Source organism: Chrysemys picta, chromosome 20 (assembly GCF_011386835.1).
Source record: "Chrysemys picta bellii isolate R12L10 chromosome 20, ASM1138683v2, whole genome shotgun sequence".
Lineage (NCBI taxonomy): Eukaryota > Metazoa > Chordata > Testudines > Emydidae > Chrysemys > Chrysemys picta.
Genome location: NC_088810.1, coordinates 22,324,164 through 22,344,040, shown reverse-complemented (window position 1 = coordinate 22,344,040; position 19,877 = coordinate 22,324,164). Strand labels below are relative to the sequence as shown.

Genomic DNA, 19,877 nt, shown 5'->3' with positions numbered 1-19,877 from the left:
AAGGTCACACGATAGAGCAGTGGCAGAGTTGGGACTAGCTCCAACGTCTCCTGACACTGTACTGACTTGTACTAGCTCAGGATCACACATATTGACTGTAGCCCTGGTGGTGCTGGGACAATCTCCTGCTGAGGGTCTGTCCTCCGCTGCACGTCGGCTTAGTGGGTGATCCTCTCTGCTGATAAGAACTCCTGCTCTCCAGCCAGCCCCGCGTTCCCACTCCCACCCTTTAAAAGGCATTCCCCCTTTCCACAAGGTGTCTGCACGTCTAATCTCTCAGCCCCTGGCATGGGCCTGCTAAACCCAGGGTTGTGAGTTCAATCCTTGAGGGGGCCATTTAGGGATCGGGGGTAAAAAATTGTCTGGGGATTGGTCCTTCTTTGAGCAGGGGGTTGGACTAGATACCTCCTGAGGTCCCTTCCAGCTCTGATATTCTATGATATGATTCTATGCACAGGCTGCTCCCTCATTGGCTTATATTGATGTAAAATTTGCATAACCATGGCAATATCTGGAGACCCCATCTATGGTCAGGAGTCCATTATACGCACAGCGTCCACACACCCCTGAAGTGTTCTTCTCTGCATCAAGAACACAAATGAATTATTCCTTTGCTGAGCATTTTGGGACAGTCCTCCACATACTGTGATGTGCTTAGCTCATAGGAGTTGCAGGTAGAAGGAATTGGCTGAGTCCCACTTGGTCCAATCTCCCTCGTCTGTGGAGAATCCATTCATGTAAAGTCTCTGGATCGTGTCCTTACACAGTACACCATTATAGTCCAGGACCCCATGGTGTTAGGAGCTGTACAAACACAGGACAAACAGCTTGTTCTTGCCCCCCCTCCCCCACTCCCAAAGAGTTTACAGTCGAAGTAGGAAGTTTAAAGTGGGAGACTGTTGCAGGTGTAGAGGCAGCATGGGACACCCCAGACTATCCGGATAGTGACCAATATTGTTTCCTTGAACTCCCTGTTGGGCTGTCTGTGTCCGCCTGTTCTCTCTTGGCGGAGAGTTAGATTGGAAGCCCTTTGGACAGGGACTGTCTTTTGGCGTGTGTTCGTACGGCACCTAGTCTGTGACTGGGCTCCGTCTCCCCAGGAGGAAGGCACACGAGAACACACACAATAAATAAAAGGAGGACGAGGCAGAGGGACCAGTAGGGAGGGAAGATCGGGGAGGGGGTACATAGGGAGTGCTCAGTAGGCGAGAACAACTGTGGAAGTGGAGGAGGTAGACGTAGCATAAAGGGAGGAGAATGGGATGATTGTGTGGGGAAGGCAGCAGAGAGGGACACCGAAGAATCGAGTTCATGTTGTGGCCCTGCTGCAGGCTCCATCACTTGAGCCTACTGCACAGGATCTTTTCAGGGGGAATAAGACAAAACGCCACATTTATTAGCAATACATGTATTCACTAACACTGTATTATATGCATATAATATATTACACTTACACTCACACACACACACAAACCCATTCCGTCTTGTTGTTACCAATTAGTTGCTCCCCTTAACTTCACTGGCCAGGTGAGTTAGATGGGGGAGGGGGTGGAACCGGGCTTCTGCCGATCCGGATCGATGCTCCCATGTTGACAAGACGAGACCCGGGGTCCTCTGCAAGACACCTCACTTTTATAGCAGCTTTCCTCTTATGCAAATCTATACCAGATTCAAACTCTGTGTCTGTGTCCATTGGTCCTTTGTGCTGCTTTCTTTTGAGTTTATTAGAGCATAAGCTTTCGTGGACTACACGAAAGCTTATGCTCTAATAAATTTGTTAGTCTCTAAGGTGCCACAAGTCCTCCTGTTCTTCTTTTTGCGGATACAGACTAACACGGCTGCTACTCTGAAACCTTTCTTTTGAGTGTTGTCCCAATGCTGCAAAGAGGGTGTTTCCAAAAGAAGGTGCTTGCTTCTAACCCCCGAGGCCGTCGGTATGTCTGCTTGTCTTTAATGAGCCCACTTGACACGTTTTATTGTCCTTGGGTCTGGCTCCCAGCCCCTCTCCAACAGTTGAGGCTGTCTGGAGGTGCTGCCTTCCATGCCTTGCTCATCCACACCTCATTCATTCAACAGGGCAATTGATTAAGAGTAGGGGGGGGGGAGAGCTCTTGTTCTACTGTTAGCAAAAAGAAATTTTTCTTCTATCTTATTCTATCCTTAGGGGCTATAATATTATACCAAGGGCAATGCAAAGTTTCTAAATGAGGCTTTGATACAAAGTCCCATGAAAACAGAGGTCACACGTGGGTAGACCCACCACAAGGTTATATGAAGAGGCACAATGTAAAGTCATATGAAAATTATCAGAGATTTATCTACAAGAGGGACACCGAAGAATCGAGTTCATGTTGTGGCCCTGCCGCAGGCTCCATCACTTGAGCCCAGATTTTCAAACGAGCTTTGCCCCCAGGACTGCGACAAAGGCAGTGGGCTGCGGGGAACCTGCCCCGGCCTTGGGCTGAGCTCTCGAAAGTTTGGCCAAAAGTTGGTCAGTTTTCAATGACTTTTTGTTCCCAAATCTCTGTTTTTAAATCTTCTAAAAATGAAATTAGTCAAAACCAAACCAAACCGCTGAGATTTTGTTGAGACAAAACAGTTTATTTGACTCAAACTGAACTTTTCCACTGAAGTCCTTCCACAAGACGTGTCCGTCATGTTCTATGTCCCACCGGCGCAGAGCATGGCACGTTGCGTCTCCAAATTTCTGGTAGGGTTTGCATTTTATTTCCTTTGCTTTATCCCGTCTTCACTTTTTTTCTTTTCCACGTTAGTAAAATTCATCCCCTTTGTTATAGCTGGAGTGTGCAGGGGAATGAGGAGATTCCCGCCGAATCCATCTCAATGTTCCTAAATGTTCCCCTTCAGGATATGACCTGACCCTCCTTGTCTCTGTAATATCCTGGAACCGACACGGCTGTGACACCCCTGCTTACCCCTCAAGACTGAAACTTTTCCGGGGCTACTCTCTGCCTCCTGAGGCATGTTTATATGGAATCCCTGTGCAAAAAAAGTTCCTTCATTTTTGAATAGGAGGATATGAGGTAGGGTGGGAGTAAACTTGATCATTTATTTGTTTGACCAGCGCTGGCTGTTTGGAGCGGATCATTGGCGTGTCGCTGGGCAACGAGAGATGCCATCCAGTGAAAGAAAAGTGCTTTGGTTTTGCCCAAGTTATAGATACTTAGGGCCCAGGTCTCACCGCGTTGCAGATCATTTTACACAGGCCTGACAGGTTCCAGGTACCTGAAAGTGGGGGGTAGCTCCTTTTTAAGGCGTCTGAACACTGCCAGAGCACCGTCAAGGGGCCGTAATGTAACAGAGAATCAAGACTTCATTTTTTTCCCTTGATGGGGGAACCTAGAAAATTCAGCAGCAAAAAAGATTATGCGCCTGAGCTATGTACACTAATACCGAGTTTTGATCCTGTGTTTGTCACCAAGGTCTAGAGATACTTTACCCCAGCGTTAAAGATGAAGAGTGTTTTAAGGGGGGCAAAGCTCTTGGGTAAGGGGCAAGCATGGAGGTGAATTTCACGCTACATGCCTTGTTTGTTGTTTTGATTTGCATTGTGTAACCACACACTGTCTGGGTGTGGTCTGTCCCATCTAGCAGCACTGAAACCACTTAGCGAGAGAACCGTTAATGAGTCTGCTCTGTCGCCTTAGCTAACACGCAGTTGGCTTTTAGTTCATGAGGTAGCGGCTCATGCTTTAAGCCCGCCAAGGACCGGGGTCTGTCCAAATTACAATTGCAGTAGCGGATGGGAGCCCAGTCAGGGACAAGGACCCTATGGTGCATGGCGCTGTACAAATTATACGCATTGATCCTCTGCTGTTTGGGTGTCTGATGCTGGAGTACTGAATTATTCCTTGATTCTCGCTGCATGTTTGTGTTGCCTTGACAAGCTCTTAGATGATCTTGTCGTATTCTGATGGCCCTTGAGATTTTGGAGTGACCGCAGAATCAGCAGCATCTGTGGACTTGGCGGGCTTTGTCTGCAAGAACAGAAACAGCAGAGAGCAGAAACGTTAGCGACGGGAAAGCCAAAAACATTGAAGAGCCGTGTCAGCTGCCCTGCACCCAGTGCCAGAAACATGCCTAGGTTACCAGGGGCCGGTCTGTTCTCACGGGGGATAGAAGGACTCGTGGGAGTGTCTAGAGTGCAGGGCTCAGGTTAAGATTACAGCTGGGTGACATTTTTCAACTGAAACTTAATTTCAGCAAACAATGCAGATCTGGCAACAACCAACCAGTCCAGGAATTCGTCTTGGTTTGGCTGAATTGTTTGCCTCTGAACTTTTTTTATTTTTTTTTTAAATCAATGTTTTGACATTTTTGAAATGAAATGTTTTTCTTTTTTTTTTCTTCTTTTTTTTGGTTCACAATGACTTGTTTTGAAATTTCCTTTATTTATTTTTTTGAAAATCACAAATGTTTGAAAATGCTTCGAATGGAACTGAAACGTTTTGGTCAACCCAAAAGTTTATTTTTTTTCTTTCAACTTTTCAATTTGCTGCAAATCTTCCTCCTCCTCCCTCCCCCAAAAAGTTTAGATTGAAGTGTTTCCCTTAGCTCTCCTCTTGGGTGACGGGGCTCCCCTGTACCCTACAGGGGAAAATTCCCACTATGTCCCAAACCCTGAAGTCAATGGAAGTCGCAACCAATTTAGGCCTCGACTCTGCATGCTACAGCTCATGACTAGAGCCCATTTGGAGTCAAGCATTGCTCTTCATGGATGCTGGGGTCCGCCCACATGATGTCATTGCAGGATCGGGGCCCAACTGGATATAGAACGTGGCCTCTCAAGCAGCCATGGCCCTACAAGCCCTGAATTCCACCCTCTGATAACAAGGAGCAAACCCCTCATGCCTGGGTTGGCTGGTTGACTGTGGCATAAATGGTTCTCTCGCTCTTCTCCATGGACTCCAGGCCGTCCTTGGACAACTTCTCATCATCCGTTTGCGGAGGCGACTGCAATGAAAGAGACAGAGCTGTCACTCTTCCTGGCAGGAGACAAAAGCTCCGAGCGCTGGGAGATCCGGGGTGGAGTCCTGGTCCCACAAGCGTCAATGGGGCCGGGAGTTTGCTCTGAGCCAGGGGTCCCCAGTGCGGGAAAGCTTCCCTCTGGTTCGGCACGGGATGGGGACTTTGGGGGTACGTCTACACAGCTCGCATCAGCCAGTCTCCGAGCCCAGGCCCGCAGACTCAGGGCTCGCAGAGCTCAGGCTCCCATGCTAAAAATAGCTGTGAATACGTTGTGACTCGGGCTTGAAGCCCGTCTCCTCCCAGCTCCTGCCTGAGCCGTAACATCTGCACAGCCGTCTTTAGCCCCACAGCCCGCGTCTGATCTGCCGACCTGCTGCTGCCGGTGAAAACAGGTGGCCGGCGCCTGATTCTCCACTGCCCCTGGCGCGGTCATTTACCCCAGTGTAGAATGCTCCCGTCCTGAGCTGATGGCACTCGACAGGGCTGCCAATCAGCACAGAAGGGGCGGGACCATGGAGAATAGGGCCCAGGGAATCTGGCAACCTGGGCATGCAAAGGAGACTCACTGGCCTCACTTCCGTGTCTTGCTCTGGGCTGATTTGGAGGCATAAAGAGGGGCAGGGGAGCCTCCAGCCAAACCTCCCAGGTGCAGCGGGGTTTCCCTGGGGGTACAGGGTGTCCCTACACTGCCTGTAGAGGCCCTTGCCCAGGGCCACGCCGGGGGTGGAGTGGCAAAGAGTGCAACTGGTGGCTGGGGAACTGTGACTTCCCACTCTCCTTGGCCCCTGGGGCTGCTCTAAGTTGTGCTGTGGGGGCTGGTCCTCTTCCCAGCCCAGATCTCAGAGCATAAAGGGGAGATAAAGTCTCTTTTGCCCTGTCTCTATCTGCACTGCCCCCTGCCACGCTCTGTCTCCTGCAGGGCTCAGCACAGAACTCAATTCACTGTGGTTAAGCATCAATTGTCATCCCTGCCTCCAGGTTTCACTGATGTCCGGCTCGTTGTCCATATTCTCCCTGAAATCAGAGTGCACCCAGCCACGGGCCCGTTACCCCAGGGGCGGGTGGTTGTTATTAGAGCCCGTAGCATGCTAGGGGTCAGCAGTCACAGTGTTTAACTCCGCCAGCCAGGAGAAGGAACCCATGCCAAATAAACATACAGGAAAGCAAGGTGTAGAGCTCCTACCTGGTTTGGGTAATGGACCTTGGAATAGATAGTTTTTGTCTCATCCTTCTTGGTCTCCGGGCTCGCTTTCGGAGTCCCCGTTCTACTGTGAGACTAAACAGACAGATCCCCCCCCAAAGCATCCGTTAGTGAGCTGCACACAGATTTGCAGCAGCTGAGGCACTGAGCAATCGATCTATTGGGGATCGACTTATCGCGTCTAGTGAAGACGCAATAAAATCGATCCCCGATGGCTCTGCCGTCGACTCCGGAAATCCACCGCGGGAAGAGGCGGAAGCGGAGTCGACGGCGGCGCGGCAGCGGTCGACTCGCCGCCGTCCTCACAGCCAGTCGACCTGAGAAGATACGCTATTCACGTAGCAGAAGTTGCGTATCTTAGGTCGACCCCCTCCCGCCCCCCCGTAGTGCAGACCTAGCCTTGACTTTACACAATGCTTTGCAGAGTCAGGTCAGAGTGCAATCGTCATCAGGGGCAAACGAGGTCAAAGCTGTGGTCAGAAAAGCCCCAAAGGATCGGAACGGCTGCTCATTCTCTCTAGGAGTAGCTGCCGCTTTCAGCTCGACCGAGCGTTATTGCATGTTCCAAAGGGACGTCAAAAATTGTCTGTCTGCTTCCAACCCCTCTTCCTCTTCCCCCATCACAAAGTGACCCCAGTGTTTCTGTTAGCCCCGCATATCCCTTGATTGGGGCCCCACAGTCCCATACGTGTGGTAAATCTAAGGCACTGGTACCATCAACCCATCCTGGCTATTCGTCTGGCTAAGCAGAACCACTGCCTTGAATTGGTAATGGTTTCACCACGAGGGAGCTTTAGGTGAACAACTCACCAGTGGCAAATTGCCGACTTGGGCGTAAACCGTGTTTTTTTCTGGATCGGTCTCTGCAATGAGAAGAACGTGAGAAGTAAGTGAATGGAACAGACCCCACTGCCAATGGAGACTGGGAACTGGGAGACACTGGACTAATTACATAGGGCTGGGAAGTCCCCCTTGGGTGCCCTCATCCGTTCTGTATGGTAACTTCAGACAGATGGAGAGGACATGCATTCTCCTCTCGCCTGAGTGCTTAAGGGAAATCTGTGTTATTTCTGATCCATGTTACTGGGCTCATTGGGCAATTAATTGATCTTTGATTATTAGCGGTAAATCTGCCCAATGGTCTGTGATGGGATGTTAGATGGGGTGGGATCTGAGTTACTACAGAGAATTCTTTCCTGGGTGCTGGCTGGTGAGTCTTGCCCACATGCTCAGGGTTTAACTGATCGCTATATTTGGGGTCGGGAAGGCATTTTCCTCCAGGGCAGATTAGCAGAGGCCCTGGGGGGTTTTCGCCTTCCTCTGCAGCATGGGGCACTTGCTGGAGGATTCTCTGTACCTTGAGGTCGTTAAACCACGATTTAAGGATTTCAATAACTCAGGCATAGGTTAGGGATTTGGGTGGGTGAGATTCTGTGGCCTGCGTTGTGCAGGAGGTCAGACTAGATGATCATAATGGTCCCTTCTGACCTTAAAGTCTATGAGTCGTTAAAGATCCCTGGGCACTTTGTGAATGACCAGGGGGGTTCACCTTAGAACCAGGCCAAACTCTAACTCTGGTAACTATAGCAGTGTTGCTATGCAGTATTAAACAGCTGCCATGTTCCCCCTCAGAGGTGGCTGCATTACAATGATGGGTGACAAAAATCTCCGTAAACTTTATCAATCATTTTTTAAGGCACTTTGGGATACCAAGGGATGAAAAGTACTAAGTAACTGTTCAAAGAATAAATAACAGGTGACTAGTTGTCTGTGGAGCTTTTACTTTCAGTAAAAGAAAAGACTTTTTAAATGAATAATCTAATAGCCCAAAACAATAGTGGGGGGGGGGGAGCGGGTTAAAGAGGGGAAAATACTTATATTTCTTCAATTCTTCCCCCTGTTTTTGTTGAAATTAAAAATTCTTTAGAAGCTCGACACTTTTTTAGAAACTTGAAAATTTGCAACCAGTTCTACACTTGCTTCAAAACAGGGAAAATGTAAAAAAACCCAAAATATTTGGGGGGGGGAGAGGAAGGGGGGGTGAAAATTCAAAATTTGTGAATTTTTTACAATCAAGATTTGAGAAATTGCTCCCAGCGCTCTGATACAACCACTAAAACTTAAAACTAAGCTTAAAACCACACAGCCTTAAAACTAAACCAAAGTAGCAGAGGTATCAGGGATCTGCCAGATCCCGCCCACCGCTGCCGTAGAGGGCTTGGATATCCACGTTAAGACATCTCCAACCACAAAGAGCAAACCAGGTACTTCTCCATGCATGTAGCCTTTATTTCAAATTAAGGAAAAACAACAAAGACAGAACAAATATGAAGTCTCCATGGGAGAAAGATGAATAGAACACAATGGCTCATTTTGTAACATGTCCAGTCTGCACAATCCCTCGGGCTAATTCTCCTCTAGCTTGCATGTTGTGATGATGACGACAACTCCAAAATGAGTTATCAAAAGTCCAGGGAATGGGAAGCATTTGTTGAGTGGCGACAATCCCGGCATCTTTTCTCCTTCCGTTTGGTTTCTTAGAAGGACATTTATACTTTGCAGCTTGAGAGGTTAGTCTTTCCGATTCAGGGAAGCACTTAGACACATGGTTAGCTTTAATAGTAATTAATATCTACCTCTTGTCTAGAGCTTTTCATCAGTCAATCTCAAAGCACTTTTCAAAGGAGGTCATTATCCCCATTTGATGTAAGGGGAAACTGAGGCACCGAGCAGGGAAACTGACTCCTCCATGGTCACCCAGCAGGCTAGTGGAAGAGCCGATACTAGAACCCTTGTCTCCTGAGTCCTAGTCTGGCCACTGGCCACTAGGTAACACTGCCCATCAAAGCCAGCTTTAAGTCCCATAAACTGTACTGGAGCTTACGCAAGTGCTTCAGTGTTCTCCTGAATACAGATACCCTCCTGGAGTGAGACACTGCTTATGAAGCAGCGCCGTTCCTCCTTATGTGCCATCTCCCCCAGCGTCTGCATCAGTCTTTAAACGTGTCAATGTCATTCTTCTATTTTCTTAGCTCTTGTGGGATCTTTTGCTGTTGCTTTCAGCTGCATTTGCACTAAAATACTGTTCAAAGTTACAAGTCCCATGCTTCCAAAACTTCCTTTGTTTCATTCAGCCGGAACCTTTCCATATTCCTGTAAGTGTACATTCCACCTTTCTATTTGTCTTCCCTTTAACCCGGAAATCTCTCCCACGCTCCTTCACTTTCTCTGAGCTACTTGTTGTTTTACCGTCCCATCCTCACGGCCGCATCTTTGTCCTTCCCGGAAGTGGAGAGTAAAAGGTATTTTCATGCGCAGGTGCCTTTTATTCCAGATTTAACAAAAACAACAGACAAAGGAAGAACAAATGTAAAGTTGCCAGGAGAGGGAGTGAGAGCCCAGTGTGTGTGGGGTGGCCCTGCGACATTCTGCCTCTGAGAAAAAACACAAAGTGGCACCTGCCTCACTGCTACCTACAGCACAACCCTTCCCGTGGCTGTCTTGTGCAACCAAACCAGCCTAATGGACAACACCAGGCTTTGGTCTCTGGCCTAATCCCTGCACTAAGATCTCTGGCTTTTGGCCACCTACTGTATTTTCTAGGTAGATGGGGCTGCATAAGTGTCCCTCCTCCTCCTCCCCTACCAGCCACTCAGCTCGCAACCTTGCCCTCATCTCCTCCAAGGAGAGAGACCGATGGAGCTGGGGGCGGAGCTGAGGGGTGGCAGTGTGAGGAGCAGCTGGCAAGGGGAGGGAGGGTCTGGGGGGTTAATGCCACAGACACAAACTGTGCACCCCTTAGCACCCCCCCCCATTAGACACGGAGTTAAGGTCTGGGGAGGGAGGGGAGAGGGAAGCACAGCATTAGAGGGTTAAGGTGACCAGATGTCCCTATTTTATAGGGACAGTCCCGATATTTGGGGCTTTGTCTTATATAGACTCCTATTACCCCCCACCTTCTGTCCCAATTTTTCACACTTGCTGTCTGGTCACCCTACAGAGGGTATCCAGGCTAAGGGAGCTGGAGGGGAGTGTGGCTGAGGGGAGTCCGGCTGAGGTGCGGGGATTGGATGGGGAACCAGCCAGAGGGGGAGTAGTCCTATGGAAATAATGCACATTACAGTCATGCCCTGCGCTGTGTGAAAGACAGTACAAAGACAGTACGCAGGAAATGACCCAGGGAAAGGAGCAAACCACCTTACGTGCATATCAGTTAACGTCCCCTCTACATTCAGACCCAGCTGTTTGCTCCGACATATGTTGTGGTAGCTCCTGTGACCACCATGCAGCTACCGAGAAGCTGGAGGAATTAACCCTTTGGCTGTTCGGAGGTGTTCTCCGGCTGGAGTTATTTACCAAGTTAATTTTGCAGCTGGCCAATGACTGTGCTCTACCTCAGGCCCAGCTCAGCAGTAGCTGGGTGAGATTCTGTGTTGTGCAGGAGATCAGAATCCTTGGCTTGTCGGGGATAATGACAGGGGTGAAAGTAACCGAGGACACTTACCGGTACGGGGCGGGGCGGCTCCGGCCCCTGAAGGGGCGGGGCATTGGGCAGAAGGGGCGGGGCTAGGGGGTCAGCATCCCCCAGCCAGCCCTTCCAGGCCGCCTGTCCCACGCCGCCTGGGGCTCTCGTGTTGATTTAAAGGGCCCGGGGCTCCGGACGCCGCTGCTGCAGCTGCCTTTTAAATCGCCGGCCCCAGGGCAGCTGCTCCCTTTGCCCCCTCCCGCCTGTCGGCGGCCGGGGGGGGGGAGGGACGTTAAAGCGCTGCAGGGTCCTTTTAACGTTGCTGCCCCTTCCCCCCCTCCCCGTCGATGGCCCTGCCGGTACAGACCCTACCAGCAGGGCCGCCGACAGGGGAGGCAAAAGGGGCAGGGACTTTAAAGCGCTTTAACGTGGGCGCTTTAACCAGCCCATACCGGCTCACTTTCACCTCAGGATGAGGACCTCCTTCTTGGGCTGGTTTTGCCCAGTGCCTCGTACCGGGGGCTGCATGAGGCAACAGGAATAGCACACGATCGTAACATCCCTTCTGGCCTTAAAATCAGAGTCCGTGTTTGCCCCAAACAGGAAAGGGGCTGAAAATCAGACTTGGAAAGTAAAATGCACTTGGTGGGCCGGGGGGGGGGGGGGGGGGAGGTGCAGGCCAGGAGGTCAGTGGGACACAGGAGACTCTTACCTGAGCTGCCAGCAGGTTCTGGAGTGTACTTTTGCGAGGCTGCGATGGAAAAAAACAAAAGGGGACGTGCATTAGAAGACCACAGATCAAACCAAGAGCAAAATGTCGTTGCTTCCTCTGTGTCTTTCAACCTTCTCCACACCTGGAACCCTCCCTGTCCAGCCAGGGCCGTTCCTCCCGCACTAGGGGAAGGACAGGCTGGTGGTGGGGAGAAGCAGAGCAGGGGCCTTGCTGCTCGGATGCGGATATCCTGCACCGTCTCCAAGCAAAGCTCTGCCACAGCGGCAGCTGTTCCACTCCTTCTTTGCTGCTCTTTGCAGACCCCCCACCCCAAGCTAATCCCGCGACCCACACTGATGGGGTGTAGAGGGTAATCAGCAGTTCCTTCCGTGATTGCAGAGTCCAGGCCGGGACTCAGGGAGAGCCTTACACACTGAAAGTGGGTGGAAATGGCCCCCTGAGAGCGCCTCCTACACCCCCGCACTGGGGACCTCCCTGGCTGTGTTGGAGCTGGGAGAAGAGCTCTGCACCTGCCCTGCCGCAGCACCTGGTGTAGGGGACAAGTCAGGAGTGTGGCTGGAGTGTGCTGTGCTGTGCTGCAGCTAGTCTCAGCAACCCAGGGCCATCGGGAGCACCAGGGAGCAGAGCATAATTAGAGCAGCCTCGGGGCTGCTCTAACTTACAGCAGGGGAACATGGGGAGCAGAAAGGTGGCAGAAAACCACCTTGGTCCTTGCTCCAGGAAACAGCACCTGACAATCAGGGCCCACTGCAGCGGCTCTAGGTAGCACGGAATGGGAGCAGGGGAGCCAGAGAGGACCACGGAGTCCGTCTTTACCCAGCAGCCTTGATAAAGATTCTGTTTGTATTCCTCAGAGCCCAGCCCAGCCTCTTCTCTACAGCGAAAGTCGTCACAGGCTGCTGCACCCTACGTCCAGCAGGAGAGTTATTCTCCCCAGAGGGCATGAGAGAGTAATCTGCCACCCCTCCTCTGCAGCGCCCAGTGGAGTTACACTGGGGGGGTGGGGGGCTTTACAATCTGTACCAGCCCCCTCCCCTGGCCTTTTTAGCAGCATTGCATCTGCCTCAATCGAAACGCCTCCTAGCGCAGTGTGCTCCTATCAGGGCTGGGGCTTTGCAGTCACAGTCCAGCCTTTGTACCGCGTCAGCTCCGAAGGGCAGGGGCCTTTGCCTTGCAAAGCATCATGGTCCTGCCTCAGTGCAGGGGGCGGGACGGGGTGACCTCTTGAGGCCCCTTCCAGCCCGACATTGCAATGATTGACACCTATTGTGCTACAGAAGCTGTTGTTATTCCACCCCAGTGAAGAAACTTGCCTGTTTTGCGCCACAGAGCAACGCTGGAAAAGCCGACGATGACAATAACAATTGGAACTGCAATTGCAGCTGTATTGGCAGATTGGGACTGTGGGTTTGCTTAAAAGAGAAAATAAATAGTTCAGTGACAGTGAAGAAAACGGCCATGAGATGTAACCGAAAAGCACATTCCTCCTCTACCCCACAACAGGATGCCCGTGTGGGCTGCAGGTCGGCAGTTTTCAAACCATCTCCCGAGACCCACCAATAGTTTGCAGGCTCCTCTCCTGCTGCTACAACCAGCCAAGCAGTAGGGGGATGTTTGGGAGGCCATGTCCTGTCTCAGCGCTGAGTGTTGGTAAATAACCCTCATTCAGAGACCGTTGTTTGTCCTGCTGACCAGTACAGTCGCCTTGTTCGCTTGTCCTCCCTGGTCTGTCTGAATCCAGCTGTCTCCTGTCTTATCTCTTTGGGGCAGGGACCCTCTGTTTTCGTTCCGTGTTTGCACAGCGCACTGGGGTCCCCGTTCGTGACTAGGGCTCCCAGCTGCGACAGTAATACATTATTATTATTATAATTTAGCCACTCCATGGTGTTATGTGAAGGGAAAATGGCAGATGTCTTGTGCAAGGACAAACAACACATTTAATTAAAAAAAACAAACAAACTTGGGGAGCTTTGGGCCTCAGTCACATTCACACCCTGGCTCCTCCCCACCACTCTGGCATTGTAAAGCAGCCTTAGAGTGAGTGTAAATATAACTTCCACCCCCGTTTGAGATCCCCGCATGCTGCCATTGCCATGTAAAGGCACCAGAGGAAGAGCTTTTGAGGGGGAAATACAAAGCGCCTGATTCACATGGACACTGAGTTCAGTGGACAGACATAGCCAGAAGTCCATGGAGCGACGCCGATTTCTATTTGCTGAGGATCTGTCCCGTTTTGTTTACGCTCCTCCAGATGCTTTCAGTACTCCAGCCCCGTAGGGGACCCCAGCAATAGCTTGAGTTATTTCCCTATGTCAATGCCAAAGCCTCCTGGCCTGTCTCTGCAGTGATGTTTTCCAGTGGACCTAAAGAGTTTCTTCCATTTGAACCCAGGTTTGCTCCTGAATTACCACTTATTGGGCCAGGGTCCCCAGCTAATGGAAAGCGGCATAGCTGTATTGACTTCAGTGGAGCTACGCTGATTTATACCCGCTAACATCTCCAATATTGCCAACCTCCAAATGTCCAAATATCACGAGATTCAAAGTAATATTAATTTTTATTTTTCTTCTGTTTATTGAGCCCTATAACCACAAGGACTAGAAACTTAGGTCTCCCCCGCCTCCCCATGAAAGCTGTGATTCTTATGTAATCCCATGATTCCCGGAGCTGGGGCTTGAAGAAAAACAGTAAATATCACAATAAAATGGTGAGAGTTGGCAGCACTGGATCTAGCCCCCCGAGACAGTAATTAGCTGGCAGTTAAAAGCAGACAAGACGGTAAGAGTGGCTCACCAGTAGTGGTGGTTGTTGTGGGTGCTGACGTCACGTGGTAAAGTGGCGTTGTTGCAATGTGCGTGATGGAATACAGCATAGGGAAGAGAATGGGGACAAGGGAATAAGTGTATCTGGAAAGACACCATGTTCCCAACGCAGACCCAATGCCAAGGAAAAGCATGTGTGTGTGCATGAGTAATATCCCTTGTGCGCCCAACCACCACCCATCCCCTCTCCACCCACACACCCCCATTGTGGGGTACCAGGAAGCGGGAGGGAACTGATAGGGTAATTCTCTTTCCTCTGGATTTTTGCTAGAGGAGAAACCAGCGTTAGAGTCTGTCACTTCCCCTGTGGGGAAGGGCAGCTGGAGTTTATTTTTCCTTTTTCCACCCACCCTGGTAGAAAAGGGACAGATCTTCCTGCAGGTGAAAGAGGCAAGTAGGGGAACTCCCAGCCCCCTGGACTGTTCTGCTTCTCCCATCAGGTGTTGGGGCTGCTCCAGCTACTGGGGGGATGACTCGGGGGCCTCAAAACTTCCCCAGCCAGACACCAGCTTCTCCTGCTACCCCCGCTCCCAGTTCCCCTGCCTGACAAGTTCTCTCCCACCCCTGGAGAAGGAGCAGGAGGACGGAGATCCCTGCTCCTTCTGGAAATGCCTGAACATTAAAGTTGAGCAAAAATTTCCATCCCAGGTGATTTTCCAAAATGTTGACATTTGTTTTCATCCCAAATTATCACGACAAGTCCAAATACTGAAGCTTTTCACTGAACAAAAAAATTCAATTCGGAAATGTCAAAATGAAGTAGTGTGACATTTTTAATCGCAATGAGACATTTAGACATTTCGTGAATCACATTTTCATATGGATCTGTTTGATATTAAACGGCCTCTAACTATGTTGCTGCGCTGCCTTCTGGGAGTTGTAGTTTTGATGCTTCCCACCCTCAGCTTTTCAGGATGGGTCAGGTTCCCTGCTTGGACTACATCTCCCAAGATGCACCACAGCCAAGCCAGACCAATCAGAGGGGATGCCACAGTGCATCATGGGAGATGCAATAGGAGAGAATGGGACCATGAAGCACACAAACTAAAACTCCTTTGAGGTACCACAGCACCTAAGGCAGATGTAGTTTAACACTGAACTGACCAGAAACAAAATATTTCATTTAGATTTTCCTATCAGAAAAATCAATCTTTTTGGCAAAATCAAAATTTTCCTGTGCAAAATTTCAGTTTTAGCAGCAACTGCATTTTCAGTCAAAACCATTTTGATTGAAAGAAGAACAGGAGTACTTGTGGCACCTTAGAGACTAACAAATTTATTAGAGCATAAGCTTTCGTGGACTACAGCCCACTTCTTCGGATGCATATTGATTGAATGATTCATGAGCAGCTTTACTAAATATCACCAAAAAATGCCAATCTGGTGATGTTTATAACCCAGCCAGGACCTAGAACTGCCAGGAATGTACCATGACTTGAATCTCAACATTTCTAGCCTTGAACCAAAAAGGTTTGGATAACCTTTGATAAGCATCTGAACTTCTGGGTCCTGCTGTGTTTATCCCATATTGGGCCTTCCAATTCTGCTAGGTTCAGCCATTACTAACTAAAAAGACTGCTGGGTTTTGCTTTTTTAACTCACTGTTAAAGAAGCTCTTATACAGTTGTGCCTGGTAGGATACAATTCAGTTCTCAGCTAAATGTTCTCTTTGCTCTCCTGTAACACAAGCAATGCTATAAAACCATCACTGTTACGAGCCTGATCCTACCAGTGACCTGGGAGATCAGCATGTGGCAGATTGACAGGAGCGGGTCCTTTAGCTTCTATAGACGTTTTTGTTTTAAACAGGAGTCTTTCCTGCAGAGAGAGTTACCTGCACAAAGGTTCTTTGCAGAGGCCGTTGTGGAGCTGTTACTGACGGGGTTCTGGGCTGTGCAGGTGACGGCCAGGTGAGCATCACCGGGACTCACAGAGATGTGCAGAATGGACTCATCGGGTACAACAGCGCCCCCTGCTGTGTGAGTCCAGCTGTAGGTCACATTGTCCCCTCCATCCCTGGCAGTGCAGCTCAGGTTGTAGTTACAGGTTTCATTCACACAGGTCACTGAGTCACAGAGGACAGTTGGCTCCGGTACTGGCTCTGCCGGGGGGAGAGAAGAAACCCAAATGTGAGAACACAAATCTGATGAAAAATCACTGCAGGTTCTTACAAGCATCTGCTCAAAACTACCAAGAGAGCAGAAGCATCATTATAGAATGAAAGGAAAAAGACCTATTCTGTCACATCCTGCGCCAGATTTAAATGACTCAAGAGATGGAATCACCCAGTACAGATACGTGCAGAATGTGATATTTGTATTCAGATGATATTTATATTCAGGAGTCTTTACTATTCAGAAATATCCACATTCTGAAAATCTTCTACTCAGAGTTAATATTTCTGTGCACTTCGCATCCTTTATTATTAGCCACGGCATCGCATTAGGGGATCCATTTCACGGATAATATAATTGAGAAGTTGCACAATCTCATTTCCAGCAGAGATGGAATTAGAATCCAGATTTCTAATATAACAGAGCCAAGTACCATTCACTTCTGGGAAGCAATTCCTGCAGTGTTCACTTCACCTTACACAGAAGGTGTGCTCCGAAAATATGCATTTAAACTACATTAGAACTATATTTATAATATGGTTGTTTCTAAGGGCTTGTCTATACTTACCGCGCTGGTTCGGCGGCAGGCAATCGAACTTCTGGGTTCGATTTATCGCGTCTAGTCTGGACGCGATAAATCGAACTCAGAAGTGCTCCCCGTCGACTCCGGTAATCCTGCTCGCCGCGAGGAGTACGCGGAGTCGACGGGGGAGGCTGCCTGCCGGGTCTGGATGGCGGTAAGTTCGAACTAAGGTACGTCGACTTCAGCTACGTTATTCACGTAGCTGAAGTTGCGTACCTTAGTTCGATTTGGGGGTTTAGTGTAGACCAAGCCTAAGTTAAAGAGCAAGCTGAACCTTCCCCGAGACTTAACCCACCAATCAGCTTTTTATCTCATTTTCTTGTATCCACCTGTATTTCCTTATCGTTTGTTTTGGATACCACATTCCCAGTACCAGATGGGCCATGAAGGTACATCCCAATCTGTACAAGGACAAACCATTCATGCAACTTGCCTTTGACAGGTGCCAAAGCTGACTTCGGCTTTGCAAAGCCTTATGGGTATTACCTTAGCATGAGCAGAAGTGAACAGCATTGTGGGAAAGACCTAATGTAATTTGGTTAATATGGCTGCCGATATGCTGTGTATAATACTATATTAATGTGGGGTGCGCTGCGCCTGATGTATGTGTATTGGCTAACAGTGTAAGTGAGAATTCAGGCCAGAGAGTGGAGGTTCGTCTTTAAGTGCTGCAGTGTTGTCTTAATGCAGGCCCCTTGGTGCCGTCTGCCCGTCTGACTATTTCTAGAGCCTGAATTTCCTCTCATGTGGCTCACCAGCTTTACCGTGATGTAACTCGAATGACTTTGGTGGAGGTACTCGTGATTTGCACTAATGTCAATAGGAGACTCACAAGCCTAGTGTGCAAATCTCCACGGGACCTGGTTCTTATTACACAAATGCCCTTTACATTGCTCTGGCAGCACAAAGGGGCGTCAGTGTCACTGAGAATCCTGCCTGCCGTTTGTTATATTGAAGTTTAATATTCCATGTAAAATGCTCGATGTGTAATTTGTACATTGTTGAATGTTACAATTAACAGAAAGTAAAAAAAAAAAAAAAATCGGCCCCACACTTACTGTACACGCGCAGTGTGAAGTGTCTGTGGATGGTGCCTGTAGTGGTGCTGATTTGAGCGCTGTAGGTGCCCGTGTCCTCCATCCTCAGGGTGGTGATCTGAAGTGAGTTGTTCTTGGGGACTCTCAGGCGTCCCTTGTAGGATGTCTCCCCCTCAATGACATTGGGGGGGTTTCCTGCTGCTACAGTTACTATACTCATTGTGTTTACTGTCCAGAAAGCAGATTTAACTTGCTGTGCTGGGATCCCCAGAGGGAAAGTGACGTTGTCCCCCAGAATCCGGCTCAGCTCCATCGCGCCTGCCTCTGCTCTGGAGGATCCTGCATATTTAAAGGGAATAAAATATTAGGAAACGGATTGAGCATAAACCCCTGTTAAGAACAAATTAATTCCCTCTCCCCCAAGCCCTATGAAATACAGTACTGGATTTACCATGGTGCTGGGCCCAAAAGGGCCCCGGCCGGCCGCTCTTCTCCGCCCCCCGCTCTCTCCTGCGGGGGCAGAAGCTTGGTGCTGCCGGTTTCTGGGGCTCCTGCTGCAGCAGGGCAGGCTCCGCCAATAGCCAAGCTCCCCCCTCCCCCGCCTCTTCCCCCAGCGTGCCGCGTACTCCCCCTTCCCCTCTCCCTCCCTCTCCCTGCCGCCGAACAGCGTTTGCCGGCGCAAGGGAGGGGGAGGACCGGGGCGCAGGGCGATCACCGCTCGGGGGAGGAGGCGGAGAAGAGGTGGGGGCGGGGCCTTGGGGAAGGGGGTGGAATCGGGACATACCCCCTCCAGTCCCCTGCCGTGAGCACCCCCCACGACCCCAGCCCACATCCTGTTCCCTGACTTCTGCACCCCCGCATGCCCCCACAACCCCAGCCCTGACTCCTGCACCCCTACACATACCCAGCCCCCCCACAACCCCAGCCCTGATTCCTGCACCCCTACACATACCCAGTCCCCCCAAACCCAATGCCCTGACTCCTGCACCCCCCACATCCCCACCCTCACCACCAAACGGGAGCTCCTGCTCCCCTTGGACCAAATGGGAGCTGCCCCAGGTAAGCACTCCACACCCCAACCTCCTGCCCCAACCCTGAGCCCCCTCCCTCACCCTAGCTCCTGGCCAGACCCTGCACCCCAACCCCCAGCCTGGTCCTGCACCCTAACTCCCTCCCAGACCCTGCACCCCCAGCCTTGTGCTCAGTGCACCCCCCCCCCTCAGCTCAGTGCAGAGAGAGGTGAAGAGAATGGGCTAGAACCAGGGAGAAGGTAGGTACCCGCTCTATGTGGGCAGAGGCGGAGGGATCCTGTTTACCCCCTCCCCAGCCCTCCTGCGCTTGCAGTTTACCCCCGGCCCCTCACCCCTGGCCCCCGCCTCGCTCCAGCTGGGGACCAATCCTTCCCCTCCGCCCCCATGCCCAGCTGTCAGGCTGGATAAAAATCAATGACTTTTTAAAAAAAAAATTTAAAAAAAACGGATTTTTTTAATTTAAAACAGATTTTTGAGGAAAAAACCTACCTAAAGATAGTTTTAATTAAGATACATTATATCTCCTCATGGAATAGGGATTATAAATTCTAATTCTATAGTACGAGACAATATATTCATGTCATGTTTAAGAAAAGTTTTGTAAATTAGTTCCAATAGTTCATGGATTAGGGACCCAATTTTATGGGGTTCCAGGGGCTTCTGTATAGATTATTTAGGTTAATCTTTCTATCTACCCAATGGGACTCAGTGCTCAGTCTAGAAGATACCATCAGAGATGCTTGGTTTTGCAGTTCTCAAACTGTGGATTTGTGTCTCCAGAGGTAACATGCTTGTTAACAGCAAAAATATGTTTAAATAAATAAATAATATATAAAGGTGGGAAATAACAGACCTCAACTCTATTGTCTCTCTGCAAATTTGTGTACACAGAGTCAATCCCT

The 19,877-nt window shown here is 49.9% G+C and overlaps 1 protein-coding gene across 2 annotated transcripts in view; it reads right to left on the bottom strand.

The window, feature by feature from the left end:
- Positions 1-1,362: 1,362 nt before the first annotated feature.
- The window catches only part of LOC101952246 (SLAM family member 5-like), a 34,393-nt gene continuing 15,878 nt past the window's right edge, over positions 1,363-19,877 (bottom strand). Inside the window, exons 2-11 of one of the 2 annotated variants that reach the window (XM_065574659.1) lie at positions 17,966-18,283; positions 16,045-16,311; positions 14,182-14,205; positions 12,702-12,800; positions 11,368-11,406; positions 7,001-7,053; positions 6,173-6,265; positions 4,873-4,974; positions 1,854-3,998; positions 1,363-1,708 (exon numbers count right to left, since the gene is read on the bottom strand). In XM_065574659.1, the coding sequence (XP_065430731.1) occupies positions 3,912-3,998; positions 4,873-4,974; positions 6,173-6,265; positions 7,001-7,053; positions 11,368-11,406; positions 12,702-12,800; positions 14,182-14,205; positions 16,045-16,311; positions 17,966-18,283 (1,082 nt within the window). In that variant the 3' untranslated portion in view covers positions 1,363-1,708; positions 1,854-3,911. The remainder of the gene's footprint in view (positions 1,709-1,853; positions 3,999-4,872; positions 4,975-6,172; positions 6,266-7,000; positions 7,054-11,367; positions 11,407-12,701; positions 12,801-14,181; positions 14,206-16,044; positions 16,312-17,965; positions 18,284-19,877) is intronic. The other variant, XM_065574660.1, reaches the window with a different exon arrangement.